The sequence below is a fragment of the Dipodomys ordii genome, unplaced genomic scaffold, assembly GCF_000151885.1.
Source record: "Dipodomys ordii isolate 6190 unplaced genomic scaffold, Dord_2.0 Scaffold117, whole genome shotgun sequence".
Classification (NCBI taxonomy): Eukaryota; Metazoa; Chordata; class Mammalia; order Rodentia; family Heteromyidae; genus Dipodomys; species Dipodomys ordii.
Window position 1 is genome coordinate 5,134,954 of NW_012267333.1, and position 21,740 is coordinate 5,156,693.

A 21,740-nucleotide genomic window follows, 5' to 3' on the forward strand; every position below is an offset into this window, starting at 1 on the left:
TTAGTTAGAAGGAAAGAATCTCACTGCTTCTTATGTTTCATATGTCCTTCATTCATCATATGAATAGCCTTATCATTCTGGTGTAAATGTTTTATCAAATAAGATGTAATAGATGGGGTACATCTTTAAGAGAATTTCTGATAGGACTAGTGTTCTCTCCAGGAAAATCAATTGTTCTGTTTTCTCCAGGACAGACGGACAGTCTGCATTTTTAATCAGCATTCCTTACCAGCCTTCACTGAGTCCAGAAACTTGTATAAACATAAAACATGCCATTGGAACTCAGGAACCTGAAGGATGGATCAAATGGGAGAAAAATCTGCTTAGCAAGTGTAAGGCGGTCCTGTGTTTAAATCTCATTGCTGCCAAAGTAACTTAACTAAATAATCCCAGAACAAAAGAAACAGGTGAGACATACATACACAGGATATATTTGATTTTATCTTGGTTTATTCTACACGTTGAGTAGGTCTATGTGCCTTGGAGGTGTATAAAATGACTTTGCAGTGAATGCAAAGTCTGCACCCATCTGCTGAAACTGGTTTTCCTTTTGTAATAATTAAGAAAGTGTTTCCCACAGCATATCCTAAACACTCTTCTCTCATCATTAGAATTACTTTTCAAATTTGTTCATTGACTCCCACGGTTGGATGAAAATATCTACGTTGAAAATACACTTAAACCACCTAACTTTTTCATGGTTTATGGAGTTTGGTTGTGACTTAATGTCATGGTAAGAAAGTACAGGTAGATAAGATATACATTGATGGTGTAGGTAAAATAAAATATTTGACTTATTTATGAAGAATGTTGAGGACTGTCTTCTAAAGATGATCTTCAGCAGGGTGCTGGTGGCTTACGCCTATAATCCTAGCTACTCAGCAGGCTAAGATCTGAAGATCACAGTTCAAAGCCAGCCTGGGTGAGGAAAGTCCATGAGACTCTTATCTCCCAATAAACCATCAGAAAACCAGAAGTGGTGCTGTGACTCAAGTGATAAAGCACTGGCCTTGTGCTGAAGAGCTCAGGGATAGTAGCCAGGCCCAGAGTTCAAGCCGCCCCACAACTGTCAGGGGAACAACAACAACAAAAAGACTATCTCCAGGTTCTCAACTCAACAAAAAGCACAGGAAATCAAATGTTTGGTCTTAAGATCTGGTTTGTGAAATACAGTTTAACTCAGAACAAATGAACACAGCTTTTGTATATGTTAGCTTAACAAATGTCAGGATGCTTTAAATTACTTTGTGTACTTCCTCTTAAACAAACTGCAATCTTAAATTATTGACTTGACAAGGAGTAGACCTCCAGGTTGACCATGGCAGGGTGTTGACAAAAGAATCTGAGTGTCAGATTATTGCTGGACTTGTTGCATCTTCCCCAGGTTGAAGACATTTTGGATAAAATGAGAGTTTCTGAATATATTAAGAGACCAAACTTAGGAGGGAAGGGCTTCTACAAGCCATTACAAATGGAGTGTTCTTATACTGAGCAGGATGATGCCCAGGTAAGGCAGTAAAGTCCTGATTCTGTCAAAGCTGTTACTATGTAGGACTCACAAAGTGGAAGATAGAGTGAGGAAACAAACCTGAAGAGGCCCCCATATTGGCCAAGAAAGAAAACTGGCTTCCTGAATGTGCCCATGGTCACCCAGAGATCCTCCCTGCTGGAGTTGATTGTGGAGAAAGGGATGCAGAGTTGTATTGGGTGTTGGTGTCCTGCATCTTGTATATACATTTTTCTAATTTGGGGAAGGGAAGGGAAGTAAGAAAATGCTGAAACAAAGATCTAGGTTGACCCATTGCAACAATGAGATGTACAAAACAGTATGTTAAAAACAAACTTTACAACTTTGGGGTAAGGGAAGGAGGAGTGGGGGAGGAAAGGGATGTAAGGGAAAAACAAATTAAAATATTAAAAAATTAAAAATAGAATATTCAAAGCCAAAACAAAAGAAAAGAAAAAGAAAGGGACTCAGAGGGCCTGGGCAGCTTTGGTAGGACATAGCGGTCAATCACCTTTTGGTCTTTGATCCCAGATACCTTCAATCCTGGGACAATCGTTTTTTCAATGACACATTTGCTTAGGTATAGAGCAGGACCTTTTTAGAGGCTTCTTTTCTTGCCGAGACTCTTGGCTCAGCTGTCCTGGTCACTGGCAGTTGTAGCGGCTGCTCTTCTACATAGCTACCTCCTCCACATTTTTCACTGAGTCCAACTGGGTGCTTTGCTGGTGTCAAGATGTCTCTTAAGGCTTCAGGTGCCCATTTTGTTCTTTTGGTGTTCACTCTGTGTTTCTCCTCCATCTGGTCCCAGTTATTGAATTAATACTCACAAGAGACTCTCCAATCAATCACTTAGGAGAAATATGACACAAAGCCAGCTTTTAAAACTATCAGTGTGTACCAGGAATGGGTGGAGTATTATAGTGAGTGTCTGGCAATGTATAACCTCCTAGGAGTTGGGATGTATTTCAGTATAATCTCTTTTTCATTTCCCTCTACTACTATCCTTGCTTTACTCCTTTACTTCTCCTTTCTTCCTTCACCTCCTTTTTCTCTTCCCTCTTCTCCCTTCCCCTTCTCTCCTCTTCTATTCCTTCCATTCTCCTCCTTTTCCTCCTTTCCTCCCAGTTTCTCTCTCTTTTTCTCTCTCCCTCTCTCCCTCCTTCCCTCCTCCCTCCTCTGTCTCTGTCTCTGTCTGTCTGTCTGTCTGTCTGCTGTCTGTCTGTCTATCTGTCTGTCTCTCTCTCCTCTTTTTGGTAGTGGGAATTGAACTCTAGGCCTTACCCTTGCTAAGGAGGTACCCTACCTCTTATTTCTGAGGCACATGTGCTTCTCTTTGCACCAATTAGTTTTTGAGACAGGACTTGTTTTTCCACCAAGTAATATGGCTGGTTCTAGGCTTCACATCATGGCTCGGATGATAGGTGTTTGCCACTAACTCTAGCTTCTTCCATGGACGTGAAGTGTCCTGACTGCAGAGGGCCAAATTTGGTGTATTTGAGAGATGATCTGTGAGTAGAATGATTTTTTAAGGATCGTTGGAGTGTCATTTCCACCACAGAGATCCTAGAGCCTTTGGGCTTCCTGAGCTACTGGAATGTCTGGTTGTTTTAAGTTTCTTTCTAGCATACTAGAAACATGAGACTTTTTCAAGATGACTTTTTGGTTTTTTTTAAAATAAAACTCAGGTACAAATCCACAATGCAGCCACTGAATATTAGGATAAATAACTGGATTGCAGATTGATATAGGGTTGAAGGTACAGGAATGCCAGTGGAAGTTGTGTTCATGATCCTCCATTCTTAACCAACTCTGCTCTTATCTTGTGACTTTGAACCTCTCTGTCAGTTGGATGTTTTATGCATCAGGGTCATAACTCATCATTTGTACATGGTTTGTATCTTAAGTAGAGATGTCTTGTCAATTTTTCTTGCTTGCTCATTAACACACTCTATACTGATGCTTTATGCTGAGTCCAGTGCAGAGTTTTCGCTTTGTTGCTCATCTTTGACTCCATTGAGAAGAAAATTCATTCTGAGATCTAAAGGTGAATTGATGGTGACTTTCAACATTTTATACTCTTTGTGGCTATTGTGAGACCAGGTCTTGGCATATGACTTAGAACTGGCTATATAGCCCACTGCTATTCCTATGAACATTTAGCAACATAGTGATATAGTTTTTTGCATCTATTTCAATAGCAAAGAAGGGAGTATTATGCATGTTTCCAACTAGATATGAATTTGTTGCTTCCTCATTTATTAGAAATGTGTGGTTCTGACCACCATTGTGTGATGCTTGATCTGTCAAAAATCAATTTTTGAGGCTGGGAAGGTGGCTCAGTGGTAGAGCGCTTGCCTTGCATGCCTGAGGCCCTAGGTTCGATTCCTTAGCCTCACATAAACAAAAAGAAAAAAGCCGGAAGTGGCATTGTGGCTCGAGTGGTAGAGCGCTAGCCTTGAGCTGAAGAGCTGAGGTACAGTGCTCAGGCCCAGAGTTCAGGCCCCATGTCCGGACCCAAAAAAAAGAATTGGTATTGAAGAACCTGAAAATTTAGCTCAAGAATAGTTTGGTGGTCATGAATACTGGGAGAACTCATCCTCATGTATGTTTGCATTGAATCCATTTATCTTGTGCAGTAATGTTCACCATTCTCTTTGGAAATGTATGTACATGTTTTAGGAGCCTGTGACCTTTGAGGATGTGGCCATAAACTTCACTGTGGAAGAATGGGCTTTGATGGATCATTCTGAAAAGAAACTTTACAGAGATGTGATGTTAGAAACTTTCAGGAACCTAATTTCTATAGGTAAACATGGTTTGCATCATTTCCTTCAATACTTTTGAACTACTGATTCTTCATAATCAGTGCTTTTGCACTATTTGGATGATGATAATGGAATTTTTATTAGTTGAAAATTCTAGGCATAATACATCATGCCATGAATATAATTTGATCTAAGTTTTTAAAATAATTCCAAATAAGACATTGATTTCCCTGTGTCTCTATTATAGGAATAACAAGGGAAGGAGTGGATATTAAAGATGACTACAAAAATCTCAAGAAGAAAATACGGTAAGGTAGCCACTATTGACTCACACCTGTAATCCTAGCTACTTGATGGCTTAAATTCAGAGGGTCAAAGTTCAAGGTTAACTGCAACAGAAATGTCTGTGACATTCCTATTCCAAAATCAGCACAAAAATGGCTAGAGTCATGGCTTCAGTGCTAGAGCACCAGCCAAGTGAGCATGTGGCCCTAGTACTAAAAGAAAAGACCTGGTACTAAATTCAAGACCTGGTACTAAAAGAAAAACAACAACAACATATTATACCAAGAAGATAAAGCACTTCATTTAGGTACTATGGAATAATAGCACATTTAAAAATCCAACAAATGATATAAACATAGCTGGAAATTGGTTTAGCCTCAGAAATTTTTCTTTAAATCTACATTTATGTTGACCATTCAGAATTAGAAAATTCAAAGTCTGAAATATGCCAATATTGGGAATAGAAAGGCACCAAGATACTACAGGAAATACATTGTAATATTTTATCAAATTTCTTCAGATTTTGGGTTCCAAGTGTGTATGAAGTGAAAAAGAATTTTATATTGACCTCATGAGACACATTATAACATATCTCATAGGTATACTCAAAGACTATAAATCCAACATGCCTTTGGTCCTTAGCTTCTCATTCTATAAATGGTTCTAGCAGTAGCACTGCATGATTAGAGATAGGTAAATGCTTAACATGGAAATAACGTTGATCAAAAACTTACAAATATCTATGTTTAGGTAATGACTTTCCTCAAATCCTGATGCAGAAACTTTAATCCATAAATAAAGGCCTGTTTAATATTATAAGATTTAAAACTAAAACATGATAGATAATTTACAGTTCAAACAGTCATAATTCACTCTTCCTATTTTACAGAACTGAAAAACTAAAGAAACTCTGTGAACCTAAACAAAGTATTTATTGTACAGAATTTCTCTGTCAACCTCCAGACCATATTGTGAATATTAAACCTCTTCTTGGAGAAACATCATGCACAAGTTGTATAGAAGTTCCCATCAATGAGGCCCTCAAAGGTCACATTGGTCACACAACCCATAAGAAACAGGAATATCGAGAAAACCCACTTACTCATAAGCAATGCTATCAGCTTTTCCTTTATTCTTGTTGCTTTGAGAGACACGAAGAGAAAGAAATTGGAGAGACTCAACCATGTGCTGATGCATTCAACAGCATCACCAAAACTGTGTTGATGGGTTCTGATCGGAATTATAAGAGCCCTGAAGTTAAACATCATGAATATAATTGGTGTGGGAAAGCTTCCAGGATGTGCAATGACACTCAAAAACATGAAGGTACTCACAAGGAAGTGAATCCATTATGGTGTAAACAATACAGAGAAGCTTTTAGACTTTCTTTCACACCCATAAACAAAATCACAATGAAGACAAACACCTTGAATGTGAGTGTTGTGAGGAAGCCTTTACTACGTGTGGTAGTCTACAAGCTCATGAGAGATTTGACACTGGAGGGAAACACGATAGATATAAGCAGTTGGGGAAATCCTTCAGTTTTAGCAAACTTCAGAGTCATAAGAGGAGTCAAAAAGTCCAGAAATCCTATGGATGTAAGCAATGTGGGCAAACTTTTAGTTGTTGTCGTTTCTTTCAAAAACATCAAAGGATTCATGCTGGAGAGAATCCTCAAGAATCTAAGCAATGTCCTCAACCCAGTACTTCTCATAACCTCCAAGAACATGAAACCCACCATGGAAAGAAACAGTATGTATGCCAGCACTGTGGCAAAGCCTTCACTCTATACAAAAGCCTGCAAATACATGAACGAATTCACACTGGATGGAAAGTCACTGGATGTCAGCACTGTGGGAAAGCCTTCACTTCTTTCACTAAACTTAAGATCCATGAAAGAACTCACACTGGGGAGAAACCTGATAGATGTAAGCAATGTGGGAAGGCTTTTGCATCCACTAGGTACTTTCAGATACATGAAAGAAGTCACACAGGAGAAAGGCCCTTCAAATGTAAGCAATGTGAGCAAGACGTCACTTCTTCCAGATACCTTCAAATACATGAGAAAACTCACACTGGAGAGAACCCCTATGAATGTAAACAATGCAGCAAGGCTTTTACATCTACCTGTCACCTAAAAATACACACAAGAACTCACACAGGAGAGAAACCATTTGGGTGTAAGCAGTGTGGGAAATCTTTTGCTTCGTCCAGTTACCTCAAAAGACATGAAAGAAATCACACTGGAAACAAGCCCTTTGGATGCAAGCAATGTGGGAAATCCTTCAATAGTTCCAGTTACCTTCAAATACATGAAAAAATTCACACTGGAGAGAAAACCTTACGGGTGCAAGCAATGTGGGAAATCCTTCAATACTTCCAGTTACCTTCAGATGCATGAAAGACTCACACTGGGGAGAAACCTTATGTCTGTAAGCTGTGCAGCAAAGCTTTCACATTTTGCAGTTACCTCCAAAGGCATGAGAGAACTCACACTGGTGAGAAGTCCTACAGGTGTAAGCTGTGTGACAAAGCCTTCAATAACTCAGGTGACCTGCAAAGGCATGAGAGAACTCACACTGGAGAGAAACCCTATGTGTGTAAGCTGTGTGACAAAGCCTTCATTTCTTCCAGTCACCTTCAAGCACATATAAGAACTCACACTGGGGAGAAACGCCATGGATGTAAACAATGCGGGAAAGCATACAGGTCTTCCAGTCACCTTCAAATACATGAAAGAAGTCACACTGGGGAAAAACCTTACGGGTGTAAGCAATGTGCAAAAGCCTTCACTTGTTCAATCAACTGAAGAGACAAGAACGAACTCACACTGGAGAGAAACCTTATGGATGCTGGCAGTGTGGGAAAGCCTTCATTTACTTAATTCACCTTAAGAGACATGAAAGAAAGCACACTGGTTAAAAAAAAACTACAGATATAATTTATGAAAGTCCTTATTTCTTGCAGTAACCTTCAGTTGCATGAAAGATGTATATCGGAGAGAAAACCAGTGGATGTAAGCAGTGTGAAGAGCCTTCATTAATTGCAGTTGCCTTCAAATATATGAAAGGAAAACTAAAACACAATGATGCAAAACTTTATAGAGCTAAGCCATGTGATTTAATTCAGAAGATTTCTGGAAGAACCCAGAAAAATAAAGAAGGAAAGCTAATCAAAGAAGGAAGATTTTACCATATGATATCCTTGTCAGTTGGGAAAATTTTATACTAGATTAAACAGGAAATGTGTAACATTAGAAGACTTGAATGTCACAAGATATTTCTAGCAATCATGACACTGCTGTGTAGGACAAGCATATTTATAACTAGGCTTCAGTGGTTTGTGCCTCTTAGCTTCACTACTCGGGAAGCTAAAATCTGATGAACACAGTTCAAAGCCAGTCCAAGAAAGTCAATGAGACTCTTATGTCCAATGAAAAATCTGGAAGTAGAACTGCGGCTCAAGTGGTAGATCACTAGCATTGAACAAAAAAACTTGAGGCTAGCACCTAGCCCATGAGTTTGTGCTCCAGGACCAATGCTCATGCACACGTGTGCGTACACACACACAATTATTTAGTAGTTGTATGAAGGAGTTTCAATTCCAAAAGTCAGATTATGAGTGCAGTGCATCATGACCCATATCACCCCTTCCATTGTTCTCTTCCCTTCCTTCCCCATCTCATCCCTAATCTCAAGTTATATAGCTCAATTTTTATATAGTGTACATTGAATTTAATGACTGCATTTGCTCATGCTTTCTCCTTCCATTGTGTACCCCCTCTTTCATCCTCTGTTCTCTGAACTTCCTGATATTTATTTTGTTACACTGTTTGTTGTTCCTAGTAGCTGCACATTTGGATTTCTCCCTATGGTGTAGCACCCATCCTTTAGTCAGTTTGTTTGTTCTTTGTGTGTGTATGTGTGTATGTGTGTGTGTGTGTGTGTTATTATGCATGCTTGTTTATTAAAACTAATGAAGAGAAATCTTGAAGGAATATGCAGAAATTTTCCCATGATCTATAAATGAAAACTCACAGTGGATTAAAATCTATACTTACTACAAGAAAGAGAACTAGGTGTGTGCACTTGAGAGTGCTGGATTTCAAGAGGCATCAAATGAGAGGTTATTGGCAGACACTCATGTCTGTTATTCCATCTATTCCCGAGATTGAGATCTGGAAGATCGCAGTCTGATGACAGCCTGGCTAGAAAAAGTCAATGAGGTTCCATCTCTCATTAACTAACAAAAACACCCAACTTCTGTCTGAAGTGTTAGAGGCCTTGCCATAAGCCAGAAAGCCACGAGTGAGCACAAGCTCCAGTACTGGCACGATAAAACAAAAGAAGAAAAGATCCATTGATGGAAAAGCAAGAACATTGCACTTTATATATACTAATTTTTATTCCTGATAATAGAATTAAGCTTCTTTAATAATGACTGCATATAATCTGAGTTTGCACATATCTCATTAAAAAATACCCAATTTGGTATTTCTAGCAATTTGCTAATCTTAAAATAGGCTTAGTATAAAAGCTAGAACAAGACACAGATCACTCAAGTATATGCTATATTTATGTCAAGATATAGAAAATGCAGCTTATCTTGACTAAAAGAAATAGATGACCGGTCCTGGTTTGTGTGCAAGTGTGTGTGTGTGTGTGTGCACACGCGCATGCATGCGTGCATGCGCGCGCATGCACGTGTGTGTGTTTTGGTTGTAGGCAGTGCACAGACGATAAATACTTATGAAATTTACCATGATTTTGGGCTTTGTGGTGGATACATTGCTTTCATTTGTTTAAAAAATTAACACTTCATTGTTATTTTAGAGATGACATAAAGAGGGAATAAATTATGCAAGTCAGGTAATGGTACCTTTCCTTTCATATGGTATCTTCTGTTCCCTCATTCTCTCCTAGTCCCTCCCTTCTGTCTCCACCCATGGATTCTATAGTTGACTTTCATCATTGTCCAGTGAGCTCCACTGCTGCACATTTCCACCCTTCTTCTCAACCTTTCCAGAGATGTACACTTGAATGCCTCATACATAAGAAAAAGAAGAATCATCAAAAAATAAGAAAAAATAAAAAAGAAAAGAAAAGAGATCTCTTGTTTCCATACCTGGGCAGTTCTGTTTTATATAAATGTGAAAAGCCACTTAGACATTGCACTGTTGTGTTTTCTCCTAAGAGTATCCTCCTTTGGTCTCTTAACAGGATTCACAACCCTGTTGTTTGGGGTTGTTTTCTATAGGAGAGGAAATATTCTTTTCTTGTTAGATGCAGGCTAAAACTGGAGAATGGGACAGTGTTCAGATACTGAGGAAAATGATTGAGCTGCACAGCCAACAAAATATAAGATGGCCATCTTCTGACTGTGACTCTCACCTCTGGAAAAATCTCTAGAAGAAAGGAATGCAGGTGTGTTTCAGGAAGCCAGTTTTTGTTGGAATTTGGTTGTGAGTTTGTGGATATTGTGGGAAAATATTGTGATGGTATTATATGCTCCTACAAACTGTTCACTTGCTGGCAAAAAGAAGCAACGAGAAAGGCCTGGAGACAAGGTGTTCCATTGCAGGACAATTGTTCTTCCTCTCTCCCGCAGTGAGCCACTTTATCCATGTCGCTGGTGTACTTTGTAATCTTATCAAATTATATGTCCATCAATGAATGTATCCACTAATACAGTAAGCCTTTTGGTAAAGTAAAGCCTTTTGGACATGAACATTCAGATGCCTTTTCTTTTGAAATCATAACAACTTTATATGATCACTTTGATTTGGAAAGATATGCTTAGAACCAAACTATTTCCAGTGTATTATTAGGAAATTTGGCTATTGCTTTTTATTTGGCTTAGCAAAAACAGGGGTACTTCTGTGTAAAGTATTTACTATTATGAATCTCAATTTCCGTGTATATTTTTTATAGATTGAGACTTTCAATAAGATCAAAACTAATACATATTTTTCTAATACCCTGTATTAATAGTACTTCCTCTTATAAGAACTTTTTATCCATGTATCCTTCATTCTCTGAATAAAAATATTAAAAGAAATTAATATCTAAGTTGTCATTTAATATCAACAGCTTAAATAAAAAATCCTACTGTGCTTCCTTTAGTAGTCAATATCTACATAAACATTTTTGATGTTTCAAACTGATGCAATTTTGATACACTTTGTGTGTGTATGTCCCTGAGCTACTTTTTGCTCAAGTATAGCTCTCTACAGCTGAGCACTACTTATGGCTTTATTTCAAGTTGTTTTTTGGATATTAAATTGTCATTGACTTTCTAGCAAGGCTGGCTTTGAACTGTGATCCTAAGATCCCAGCCCCCTGAATAGCTAGAATTATAGGCATGAGCCTCCAGTGTCCAGCTGTTGTAGAAATACTTAGTATTATTACTTAAAATAAATGTTCATATACTATACAAATACAGATTTGGCAATGTAATCAATGTTAATTTAGCTTCCACTGTTACCCTCAATGTTCTCTGCACTGAACAATAAATAATTTGATGTTTTGAATAATGCTCATAAACTATGAAAAGAGTTTCATTATATTAAATGTCAAAGAAATCAAGTATGAAATGCAGGTGTCTATCAACATGTATCTGATTTATGCATATTAAAGAAAAATAAGCTAGGGCAGGATATCCACATCAAAATTAAGGGATAAAATACAATGGCTAGAAATAATAGATAATTCAACGATACTTGGTTGCCACACAGTGAGAACTGTGTACAAATGAGGGCCTGAAAACTGTAGTTTTTAGAAATGAATTTGAATGATTGCCAACATAATTCTGAAGAAATTAATTTGACACATGAGTAAATGATCCCCAGGGTCCATGGGATGAATTCTCCTTACAAGCATTGATGCTTGAAGCAACCATATAAAGTGGAATTAGTGTGACTTCCTACCATAATAGCATTAAAATTTTATATGGTTAAGATTGTTTATAGTTATTTAGACTTCATCATGAAAATTTATCAAGGTAGGTTTTAAAAGTGCTACTTAAAGTGTATGAGGATACTTTTGAATTAATAAAAGACAACATTATGAAACTAGGTGTTCTTTACCTTAAGTTCTTTATACAATGCATAAATTATAACTTAGGTTTCATCATGTAAAGTTACACAGCAGTAGATATTGAAGTACCCGATTTTCAGACGCCCCCTCTTAGACCACCAGAGACCACAATCAATGCAAACAGCAAAGAGTCGTTTATTGCAAGTTCCAGCTTGGTCCTCCGCGCACTCTGTAACCGGTGACGCTAAGAGGACCGGAGCATAAAATTAGAACAGCTTTTATAGGATCAAATAAACAAGTTTAGGGGGTTTCCACACAAGCAAGTTCACAAGTTCAGGGGGTTTAAGTCCACCCTGATCGCATTTCCCTTTTTCTGCTGGAACACCTGGGCAACTGTTCTGTTCCTTAAGGGCGGGCAGGGTTGGTGGCAACCTGCGGTTTTTCTGAGAACTATTTTTCTCTTTGGCAGCACAGTTCTCTTTGGAGGTTACTCAGAGGGCAGCATAGCTCAGGGGGCTTGATCTTAAAATGGAGTTACTTTAGCTCTTCAGATATATGTCAAATAATAATAATAATGACATTAACAGCAAAATATTTTAGCATAAACTTGAAAAGCAATACTAATGGAAATAGAAAATCACATCTGAGCCATTTTATTTAACAACAGAAGTCAAATTCATGAACTGATTGGGCTAATAGTTTTAGAGTTACAGTAGATAAGAGCAGGTTAGAAAATGCATATGATGTGAAAGCTAGTAAAGAAGCGTAAGGACCTGTAGCAGGAAGCAGTACTGACGGCTTTGAATTATATGATACTAATGTTTTAGAGCATTTTGTTTATCTGCCCAATTGGATTACTGAAGTAAATCAGTGTTGGCTTTCATCTAAGAGGGATTTTAAAAGGTTACAACTTGGGCTGGGAAGGTGGCTTAGAGTAGAGTGCTTGCCTTGCATACATGAGGCCCTGCGTTCGATTCCACGGCACCACATAAGCAGAAAAAGCTGGAAGTGGCACAGTGGCTCAAGTGGTAGAGCACTAGTCTTGAGCTGAAGATCTGAGGGACAGAGTGCAGGTCCCATTACTGGCAAAAAAAAAAAAAAAAGGTAACAACTTGAAGGGCAATTAGAAGAAGGAATTACATTTGGCATGAAGGGAATTTGATGGTGAATTTTACATGGAAAGAAAAGGAAATATGGAAAAATAACTGAGGAATTGGATATGTTTATTTATTTTTAATTAAGTTATTTTATTGTTATGGAGGTGATTTACACAAGGATTAAAATTACATGACTCAGCTAATGTGTACATTTTCTTTCAGACAGTGTCTTCTATTCCCTAATTCTCTCCCAGTATGCTAAAGCTTTGTTAACATTTTTCAAATATTGGATAGCATACAGCATTCTGAGATTAAATGTTTTTCATATTTTCTCTCAGTGGGGGGAGAAGTAATGATATTAAAACAGTATTAATAAAGGTACTAATTTTCACAGTAATAAAAATTGATTTAGGAAAATGGGTTCTTTGGATTGTTAGAGGAATGACTGATTTGGGATAAGAGATAAAAAAGTTAAGGGATATTTGTAGACTCAAGGAAGATATAATATTATTATGAATGCAGAGAATAATAACCCAGAGAAAGCAAACAAATCTATGTAACATAATTCTAAGAATGATGACAAATTAAGATACTATATCATCACTATCATCCTTGCAAAAATAACTAATTTCTCAAAATTCTTCGTTTCATTTTCATCAAGATTATCCAAATAACTTATTTCTTGAATTTAATTGATTTTAATAGCAGTAATGTCCATTTCAGAAGTTTTAAATCTCAGGAACTGAGTAAGTTAATAATGTGATTAATTTATGAGAGCAGGTAGGTACATTCATGCACCCATACCGGAAAATATGAGAGAACTTAATTCTAAAGTCAACTAACTAACTCTCTTGAATTTACCGTATCAACAGATGGAGAAAAAATTAGAACAAAAAAATCCAATAGCTCTTCAATGCTGGAATTTGTTCTCATGGGCTTTTCTGACAGCCCCCATTTTCAGTGGTTTCTTTTTGGACTATTTTTACTTATATATGTGACTATCCTTGTATGCAACAGCATTATAATCATAATAACCAAACTTGACCCTAATCTTCAGACACCTATGTATTTTTTCCTTAATAATTTTTCCTTCCTGGAAATCTGCTATGTAACAGTCACTATCCCAAGAATGCTCATGGACCTTTGTACCAAGAAAGGAAATATTTCTTTGTTTGCTTGTGCAGCACAGATGTGTTTTATCCTTATTTTTGGGGGCACAGAATGCCTCCTGCTGACAGCAATGGCCTATGACCGCTACGTGGCCATCTGTCTCCCTCTGAACTATATTTCCGTCATGAACCACAAGGTCTGCCTGCAGCTGGTGGCTGCCGCCTGGATCAGTACAATTCCATTTGTGATTGGAGAAACCTACCATGTTTTCTCTTTGTCCTTTTGTGGGCCCAACAGGATCAATCACTTCATCTGTGACTTCCCTCAAGTACTCAAGCTTGCTTGCAGTGACACATTTTTGAATGAAATAGAAGACTATGTAGCCACTGTTGTGTTTATCATGGTTCCTTTTCTGTTGATCATTGTCTCCTATGGCAAAATCATCTCCAACATTCTGAAATTGTCTTCAGCCAAAGGGAGGTCTAAAGCCTTCTCAACTTGCTCATCTCATTTGATAGTGGTAATCCTGTTCTATGGATCAGCTAGTATCACGTATTTACAACCCAAAACAAGTCAGTCTAAAGGAACAGGGAAATTGTTGTCTCTTTTCTACACTGTTTTTATCCCTACTTTGAATCCCATCATATATACTATGAGGAACAAGGATATCATGATGGCACTCAAAAAACTAAGAACAAAGTTATTGAAATGATGTGAACACTGGAAAACTCAGACATATGAGCCTTTCAGGTTTGGCATGTACTCAAAAGGAATAAAAGTGATTTTTTCCCTTTATGCTTTAAAAATTCTATAGTATTAAGCTAACAGTCTACACTGTGGCCCAACTGCACTTTTTCAGGATTTAAAGATTTCTGTGATATCAGATCATTAACTCAATTATAAAGATATAGGTAGGTAAGTGGATAGATAGATAGATCAACCTTCCTTTCATTGTTAGCTTTGTTGGAACATTTCCTGGGTTGCTCAATGAAAAATTACAACATCTATTTATTAAAAGCTGAGCTTCTTCAACATTCTCATTTTTTCCATGAATTTTCCTATTGGAAATGTATCTAAGTTTTCTAATGAACAGCACTCTAGCAAATTTTTCCATTCTCTTTTTTTCTCTTTTGTTTTTATGTTATGTTGTTTTGCTTATATTTCTTGTTTCCACCTATCTTCCTCTTCCTGTTCTTTTACAATTGCAAATGATGAATGTGTTCAACTTTTTATTTTTTTTTATTTTATTTATTTTTTATTGTGAAAATACTGTACAGAGGGGTTACAATTACCTGGGCAAGATAATGAGTACATTTCTTATCAAGCACTGTAGCCTCCTCCTTTGTTTCCCCTTCCCATCCCTTCCCAGCTCCCCCACCCCCTCCCGAATGTGTTCAACTTCTATACACTCCTGCAACTCATTCTCTAATCATTTCTACCCAACCGCTCTACTTTCTCTTCTTCATTAATTATATTTATTTAGCATTAAATTTTTCTCAAATTTTTAATGGAAACTATAACTTATCAACATATATTTTAGTGGTTTTAACATCTGTCTCTCAGTATAACAAGTTTGACAAGAAATGTACTTATATCTGATATTAAAATAGAAAATGTTTCCTTTTCTGAAAACAAGAAAAAGAGAAATGAAAAAAAAGAGCAAAAGGAAAAAAGAATGAAAGAGAGAGAGGAAGGGAGGGAAAGAAGGAGGGAGGGAAGAAGAGAGGGAGGGAGGGAAGAAGAAGGAAGGAAGGAAGGAAGGTAGGTAGGAAGGAAGGCAGGAAGGAAGGAAAGAAGGAAGGAAGAGAGGGAGGGAGGGAGGGATATTTCACATACATCTAAGTAAGGACTTTTAACTGAGATCAAGATGACCTGAAGTAGATATTTAATCTGGCAAGAGGCAGGAGGCAGAAGTTTAGAGAAGTACGAAAACACAGAAAGAGCATATTCCTGGAAATGGCTAGGAATGACACTCCAATAAAGTACTTTATTGGTATTTTGACTCTGGTTTATAGAAATGTCAGTAACAGTGTTTGTATTGTTTTACTCCATTCAATATATGTTAATGAGTTAATGTAGGCTTAGGAAAATAATGTGCAACATTAACAATCCCCTAATGAAGGTCAGTTACTCAAATAACCCAAAGCAACTTCATATGATGTACCTCACTTTTCTTCTGTACGTGCATCTAAGTTTCTGAACTGATGAAAAGTAAAATATTTACTCTCTTTATTCTAAAATGAAACAACATACTATACTATATTCCTAAATAATACTTAGTAAGGAATTTCTGTTAGGATTGGGGATGTGGTTCAGGTGGTAGAGTACCAGCCAATGAGAGAAAGTGTCAGAAAAGGAATTGGAGTCCCATTGTAGGACTAAACAAGAAAGAATGTATCTGCCTATATTTTTTGTCTCAGAGCTTTTTAAGGATTTGATTTTCATTTCTTAATAGTGCAAGACAAAATAAGAAGTGATGTTAAACACATTATTTAGAATATATTAAGATATTGTGATATGCCTACAGTTTACTCTTTCATGCCCTAGCTGCTTAGCTTCTAGGACATAAGACTGGCTCTAATTAATATCTGTTCAGGAAATTCTGCTAACAATCAAATCTTCTTCCCCTACCACTTGCAAGGAAGAACTTGTCCCCTCTGACAACTTGATATCAGCTTTGGATACCATAAGTAAAGAAACCGGCACCTTTTGCAAGACTTATGGGCTAAAGCGACAAGGAGGTTATGAAATTTTTGTTTGTTTTTGTTTTTGTCGGTCGTGGGGCTTGAACTCTGGGCCTGGGCGCTGTCCTTGTGCTCTTCAGCTCAAGGAGAGCACTCTACTGCTTGTGCCACTTTCTATTTTCTAGTGGTTTATTGGAGATAAGTGTCTCACGGACTTTCCTGCCCAGGCTGGCTTTGCATCCTGATTCTCACATCTCAGCCTCCTGAGTTAGCTAAGATTACAGGCATTAGCCACCAGCGCACGACTGAAAAATTTAAATTAGTAAATTTGATATGATTTGTCAAAAATATTTTTAAAAGATCATTGAATCATTTCAATGCTATCAAATTTATTCATTACTCTTTTTGATAGTGAGTTTGAGGAAAGGCTCTGTCATTATCTTTGGACTAGATGTGTGACTTGTCATTAAGACTAGTCAATGATCTTTGACTTTCTGTGTAGAGCCTAAACAACCTGTGATGTTAGTAACTCGTTTGCACTCACTCTGAACATTCCAGAATCATGAGAATATTCAGAATACTACTTAAATTCCTAGAAGTGATGCTCTTCTTCATAATTGTAGGTTTAAGATTATGATTGACAAATATATCCTGGTAATTTTTTGGTTTATTACTCTCAGACAGTGTTTGTGTGTGGTGTGTGTGTGTCTGTGTCTGTGTATGTATATGTGTGATACTGAAGATAAGTGTTCTACAACTTCAGAGATGACAGCATCCCTTTTTCATATGCTTTTATTGTAAAAATACTGTACAGAGGGGTTACAGTTACATGAGCAAGGTAATGAGTACATTTCCTATCAAGCATTGTTACTTTGTTTTTCCCCTACCATCCCTTCCCTCCCACCAACACAACTATACTCCTCACCCCCCAACCCTCCACCCCCCACCTAAACTGTAAAGTTTGTTTTTCAACATAGTGTCTTGTGCATCTCATTGGTACAATGGGGGCAATCTGTATTCCTATTTAAGCATTTTTATTTTTCCCTTCCCCTCCCCAAATTAGAAAAGTGTATATACAAGATGCAGGGCATCAACATCAAATACAGTGAAACAGGGGTGAGGAACATACAAAGAAACAAAAAAATCATATGGTACATTATAAATACGTTTTGTTTTGCATTTTGTATTTAAGATATATCTGGGTAACTTTGCCAGAGTTAACCTCAGGTATATGATTCTCTTTCCCACCCTTCCAAGTCAGTGGGATTTCAGGCAATATACAGTATTATAGTTACACTGGCACCTCCTCACCAACCTTCGCTTCCCCCTGCTAACTGTTGGACAACAGCTTTCAGCTGGTGTAAAAGGTACTGAACACAATATTCTACCCAAACCCAGAAGACAAGGTATTTGAGATAGAGTAAGTCTTTTGAGGCCAAAGAGATACTTTTTAAGTAGAAATTAAAATCTGCAGGTAGATGAGGTCACTGGGTAGATAAGACTATCTAAGGAACAATTTATGTTTTCAAATAACAGAGTGTGGGAAAAGTAGTTTAGATATCATTATTTATGTATATATGTATAGACTAATTTGGTCAGACATGGTAATACTACTACTAATAATAATCACCCAGCCCTTTTGCACTTTTATACGGTCTTGCAGTTTTTGTCTTAAACTATCCTCAGAATATAATCTTCCTAACTCGGCCTCCCACACAGGTGCAATTATAGCGTGAATCACCATACCTAGCTTGTTTACTGAGATGGAGTCTCATTTGAAACAGACATTCATTAACAACTTGAATCACCATACCTAGCTTGTTTACTCAGATGGAGTCTCATTTGAAACAGACATTCATTAACATTTGGTCTGGGCTACACCTGACCTGAGATCATCCTAATTTTTAGCTCCTCAGCCCCATTACATCAGAGGCCTGGTTTTGTATCTTTGATTGTGCTATTTATTTCAGGTGCAAGTATTTGAATCTCTAAATAATCATTTATTCATTTACTTTAAGTTCATTTACATGATTTTGCCATAAAAGTTTATTTTTTATTGGCACATATTATGTTGTGTTTGGTAAGATATTACATCACGACATTACATTCTTGTGTAATGTGTACTTTGATCATACATCAGATGCGGTCCTTATTTATTATTTGTTGGTTGCTGGTACTGGGACTTGAACTCAGGGCCTCTTTGGTTTGCATATTCACGATTAGTGCTCTACAATTTGAGCCATGCCTTGAGTCTGTCCTTTTGCTAGTTAATTGGAGGTAGATTCTTTCTACTTCTCTGCTTGGGCTACTTTGAAATATAATCCACAAGGTGGCAGCCTCCTGAGTAACCAGGATTAAAAGCAGGAGCTGCCCACACCTAGATGGATTCAACATTTTTGATGCTACAATAAATATTTCTCTTTTGGCCTTTTTAATAGCAAGTTCACTAAGTTCAAACACAAAATAAATTTAAGAGCATTGAAGAATACAAAGAATGATTATTTTAATGGGAATTATTAATAAAAGTAGACATTGTGGGGCTGGGAAGGTGGCTCAGTGGTAGAGCACTTGCCTTGCATGCCTGAGGCCCTGGGTTTGATTCCTCAGCACCACATAAGAAAAAAAGCCGGAAGTGGCACTGTGGCTCAAGTGTTAGAGTGCTAGCCTTGAGCTGAAGAGCTGAGGAACAACGCCCAGGCCCAGAGTTCAGGCCTCACAATCAGCCACCCCCCAAAAAAATAAATAAAAGTAGACATTGTGAATAACAAGTAGTTATAAGTTCAAAATTGTTTTAAACTTAAGAACTTAATGTTTAGCAAATACAAGAAGAACAGGCACCATCTTGGTAGCTGTTTGGTTAAATTATTACATTATTGTTCATTTCCTTAACCCTTTGGATTTTCTTTCAGCAACTAGAGACTTGAACTTACATCTTGGTTTTCCTTCTTAATATATGTGCAACCCAAGAGAAGTTATCTAACCTCTCTATTACAGTTATATATGTATATATATATATATATATATATATATGCATGCATGTAAACCATGCACTTGACTAGCTACAATATATGAAAATTTGAAAAACAATAGCATTGTTAGTCTATTATAATATATAAATTTGCCTCTTTCATTTCTATTCTGCTGTTAGAGAAATTCTTTATAGTTTTCTCATGAACATTATTATAGGTAGATGCTCTGTACTCTGTTGTAAAGATAAATAATTTATGTGTGATTTTATCTGTGCATTTATTAGAAAACATTTTTTACAATCACCAAACATACTAAATGAAAATTGTTTTCTTTAGTTAATGTTTTTAGTTCTTTTCTGTTTCTCATGTATGCATCTATTTCTCACATAATAACTTAAAAATGTATTCGCTTCTTTAAGTTGTTGTGCAAAGGTGACATTTATCAAAGCAATGTATGAATATAATGCATCTTGACCAATGTCAGCCCCTTCAATGCTCTCCACACCCCCCTCGACCCGCCCCTTCCCGTTCTGTAATTTCTGCATTTTCTACCCTTCCCCCCTTCCTTCTTCTAACCCTCTCCCCTTGTCTCCCCTCACCCCTGTCTCTTGCAAGTACCCATTTCCCGGTTCTGATATTGTTGGGCTTTGACTTGGTCTTTCTAAACATTTGTACTGTTTGAGATCTCCATAGAATCTATTATGCTGTCGTTACTTCATTTGTAACCACTTGTCTACCTCTAGATTTATAAACACATTCTATCTATCACCAGTGAGGGAAACCATTTCTGGGTCTGGTTTACGTCACTTAACATAATCCTCCCCAAGTCTTTCTATTTTCTTACAAATGGTTTGACATCATTCTCTCTAATGAATGAGTAGATTTCTAGTAGGCAACTCGCACACCTGGTAGAGATCACATCTGCGTCCGCTGAGGTCACATCTGGATTCCACGTGGCCACACCTTTCCCATCCCTACTCTAGATAAGGCATAGCCCAGGGCCAGACACTCTCTTTCCCAGGTATCTCCTATGCCTTTAATGGGGTGCTGTGTGTCACCCCTGTGCCATGAAACCCCTCTGAAATGACTCCTGCATTCCCTGGAAAGCCAGGGCACCTAATTTTTATGCTGTTTGCAGATTTAGACAATTTTTGCCTCTGCAATAATCAATGGTCAGAAGTCTGATTACTTTCAGGCTCTCTGCGCTCTCTGCTAATCATGTTCAACTTTCTCTATCTCTCCTTTTCTCTTGTCTACAACTTTTTGGCTTGTGCCCTTAAGAGGACAATACCTGCTGAGTCCCAGGGACCCCCCCTTTAGGTTCCCTCTCAAAGGCTAACCAATCTAGTATGATTTATTTGTGCAGGCTTTCTTTGCATCTCTTCAGAAATTCACCATCTTGAGTTCGCCATCTTGGCCACAAGGTGGGGAAGGATTTGGCCCTATCTGACCCATACCCTTCCACCAAGTTTACTACTCTATCCATCTCTTCTAATGTGCCTTGCTAACAAGTTGCTCCTTTCACAGGCCCTGGTAACTGAGGCCCAACCATCTGATGTGCTTTGTTAGCAATGATGTCTATACATTGTTGTCAAAAATTTAAGTTTTGAGTTTTTCCTTTTTTGTTTGGTGTTGTGTATTCTAGTACTAACTACGTGGTTCTAAAATATTGGAAATATCTATGCTAAAATTCTCATCACATCTAATGAGTTTTGTCATTGCAGAATATTTGTTGGTCAGTTCTTGATAAGGAGCAGTTAAGCTCTACTTATTCTATTTGATCTCCTTGTTGCTTTAATTGGAAATAATAAAAGGTTTTGTGGTAAAGATTGCAATTTAAAGCCAGCCAAAGCCGAAAAATCCCAAGACTCCATCTCCCAACTAACCTACAAAGAGCCAGGCTTGAAGCATGACTCAAGACTCTTATTTCTAATTAACTAGCAAACACTGGCATTGGTACTATAACTCAAAGTGGTAGAGCACTAGCCTTGAGCAGAGGTGCTCAGGGACAGTGCCCAGGCCCAAGCCATCTCAGCAATGAGCATCCAGACTCAGCCAGTCTGGGGAACAAGGGACCATGGAGAGGAGTACGAGGAGATGATGTCATATCAGCCACTTTGTGCCTGCCCTTTCAAAATTAACCAGAGCTGGGAGGTCAGTAGAAGTAAGAAGCCTGTCCATCCAATGTCCATACCTATCTACCTATTAGCTGGACAGGAATTTATATTCTTGCCTTTGTTACCTGACTTCTCTTCAACCTAGTCACCAGATGTCAGAAGTAGCTAGGGA

General features: G+C 37.6%; 1 protein-coding gene and 1 pseudogene across 1 annotated transcript; both read left to right on the plus strand.

Annotated features, from left to right (window-relative positions):
* Nucleotides 1-4,028: 4,028 nt before the first annotated feature.
* On the plus strand, nt 4,029-7,479 carry LOC105995369 (annotated as a pseudogene).
* A 6,122-nt stretch (nt 7,480-13,601) lies between these two features.
* Nucleotides 13,602-14,510, plus strand: LOC105995370 (olfactory receptor 10AG1-like). Its single transcript, XM_013029073.1, has one exon. It carries the CDS (start codon nt 13,602-13,604, stop codon nt 14,508-14,510), a length of 909 nt encoding a protein of 302 aa, XP_012884527.1.
* Nucleotides 14,511-21,740: the final 7,230 nt, after the last annotated feature.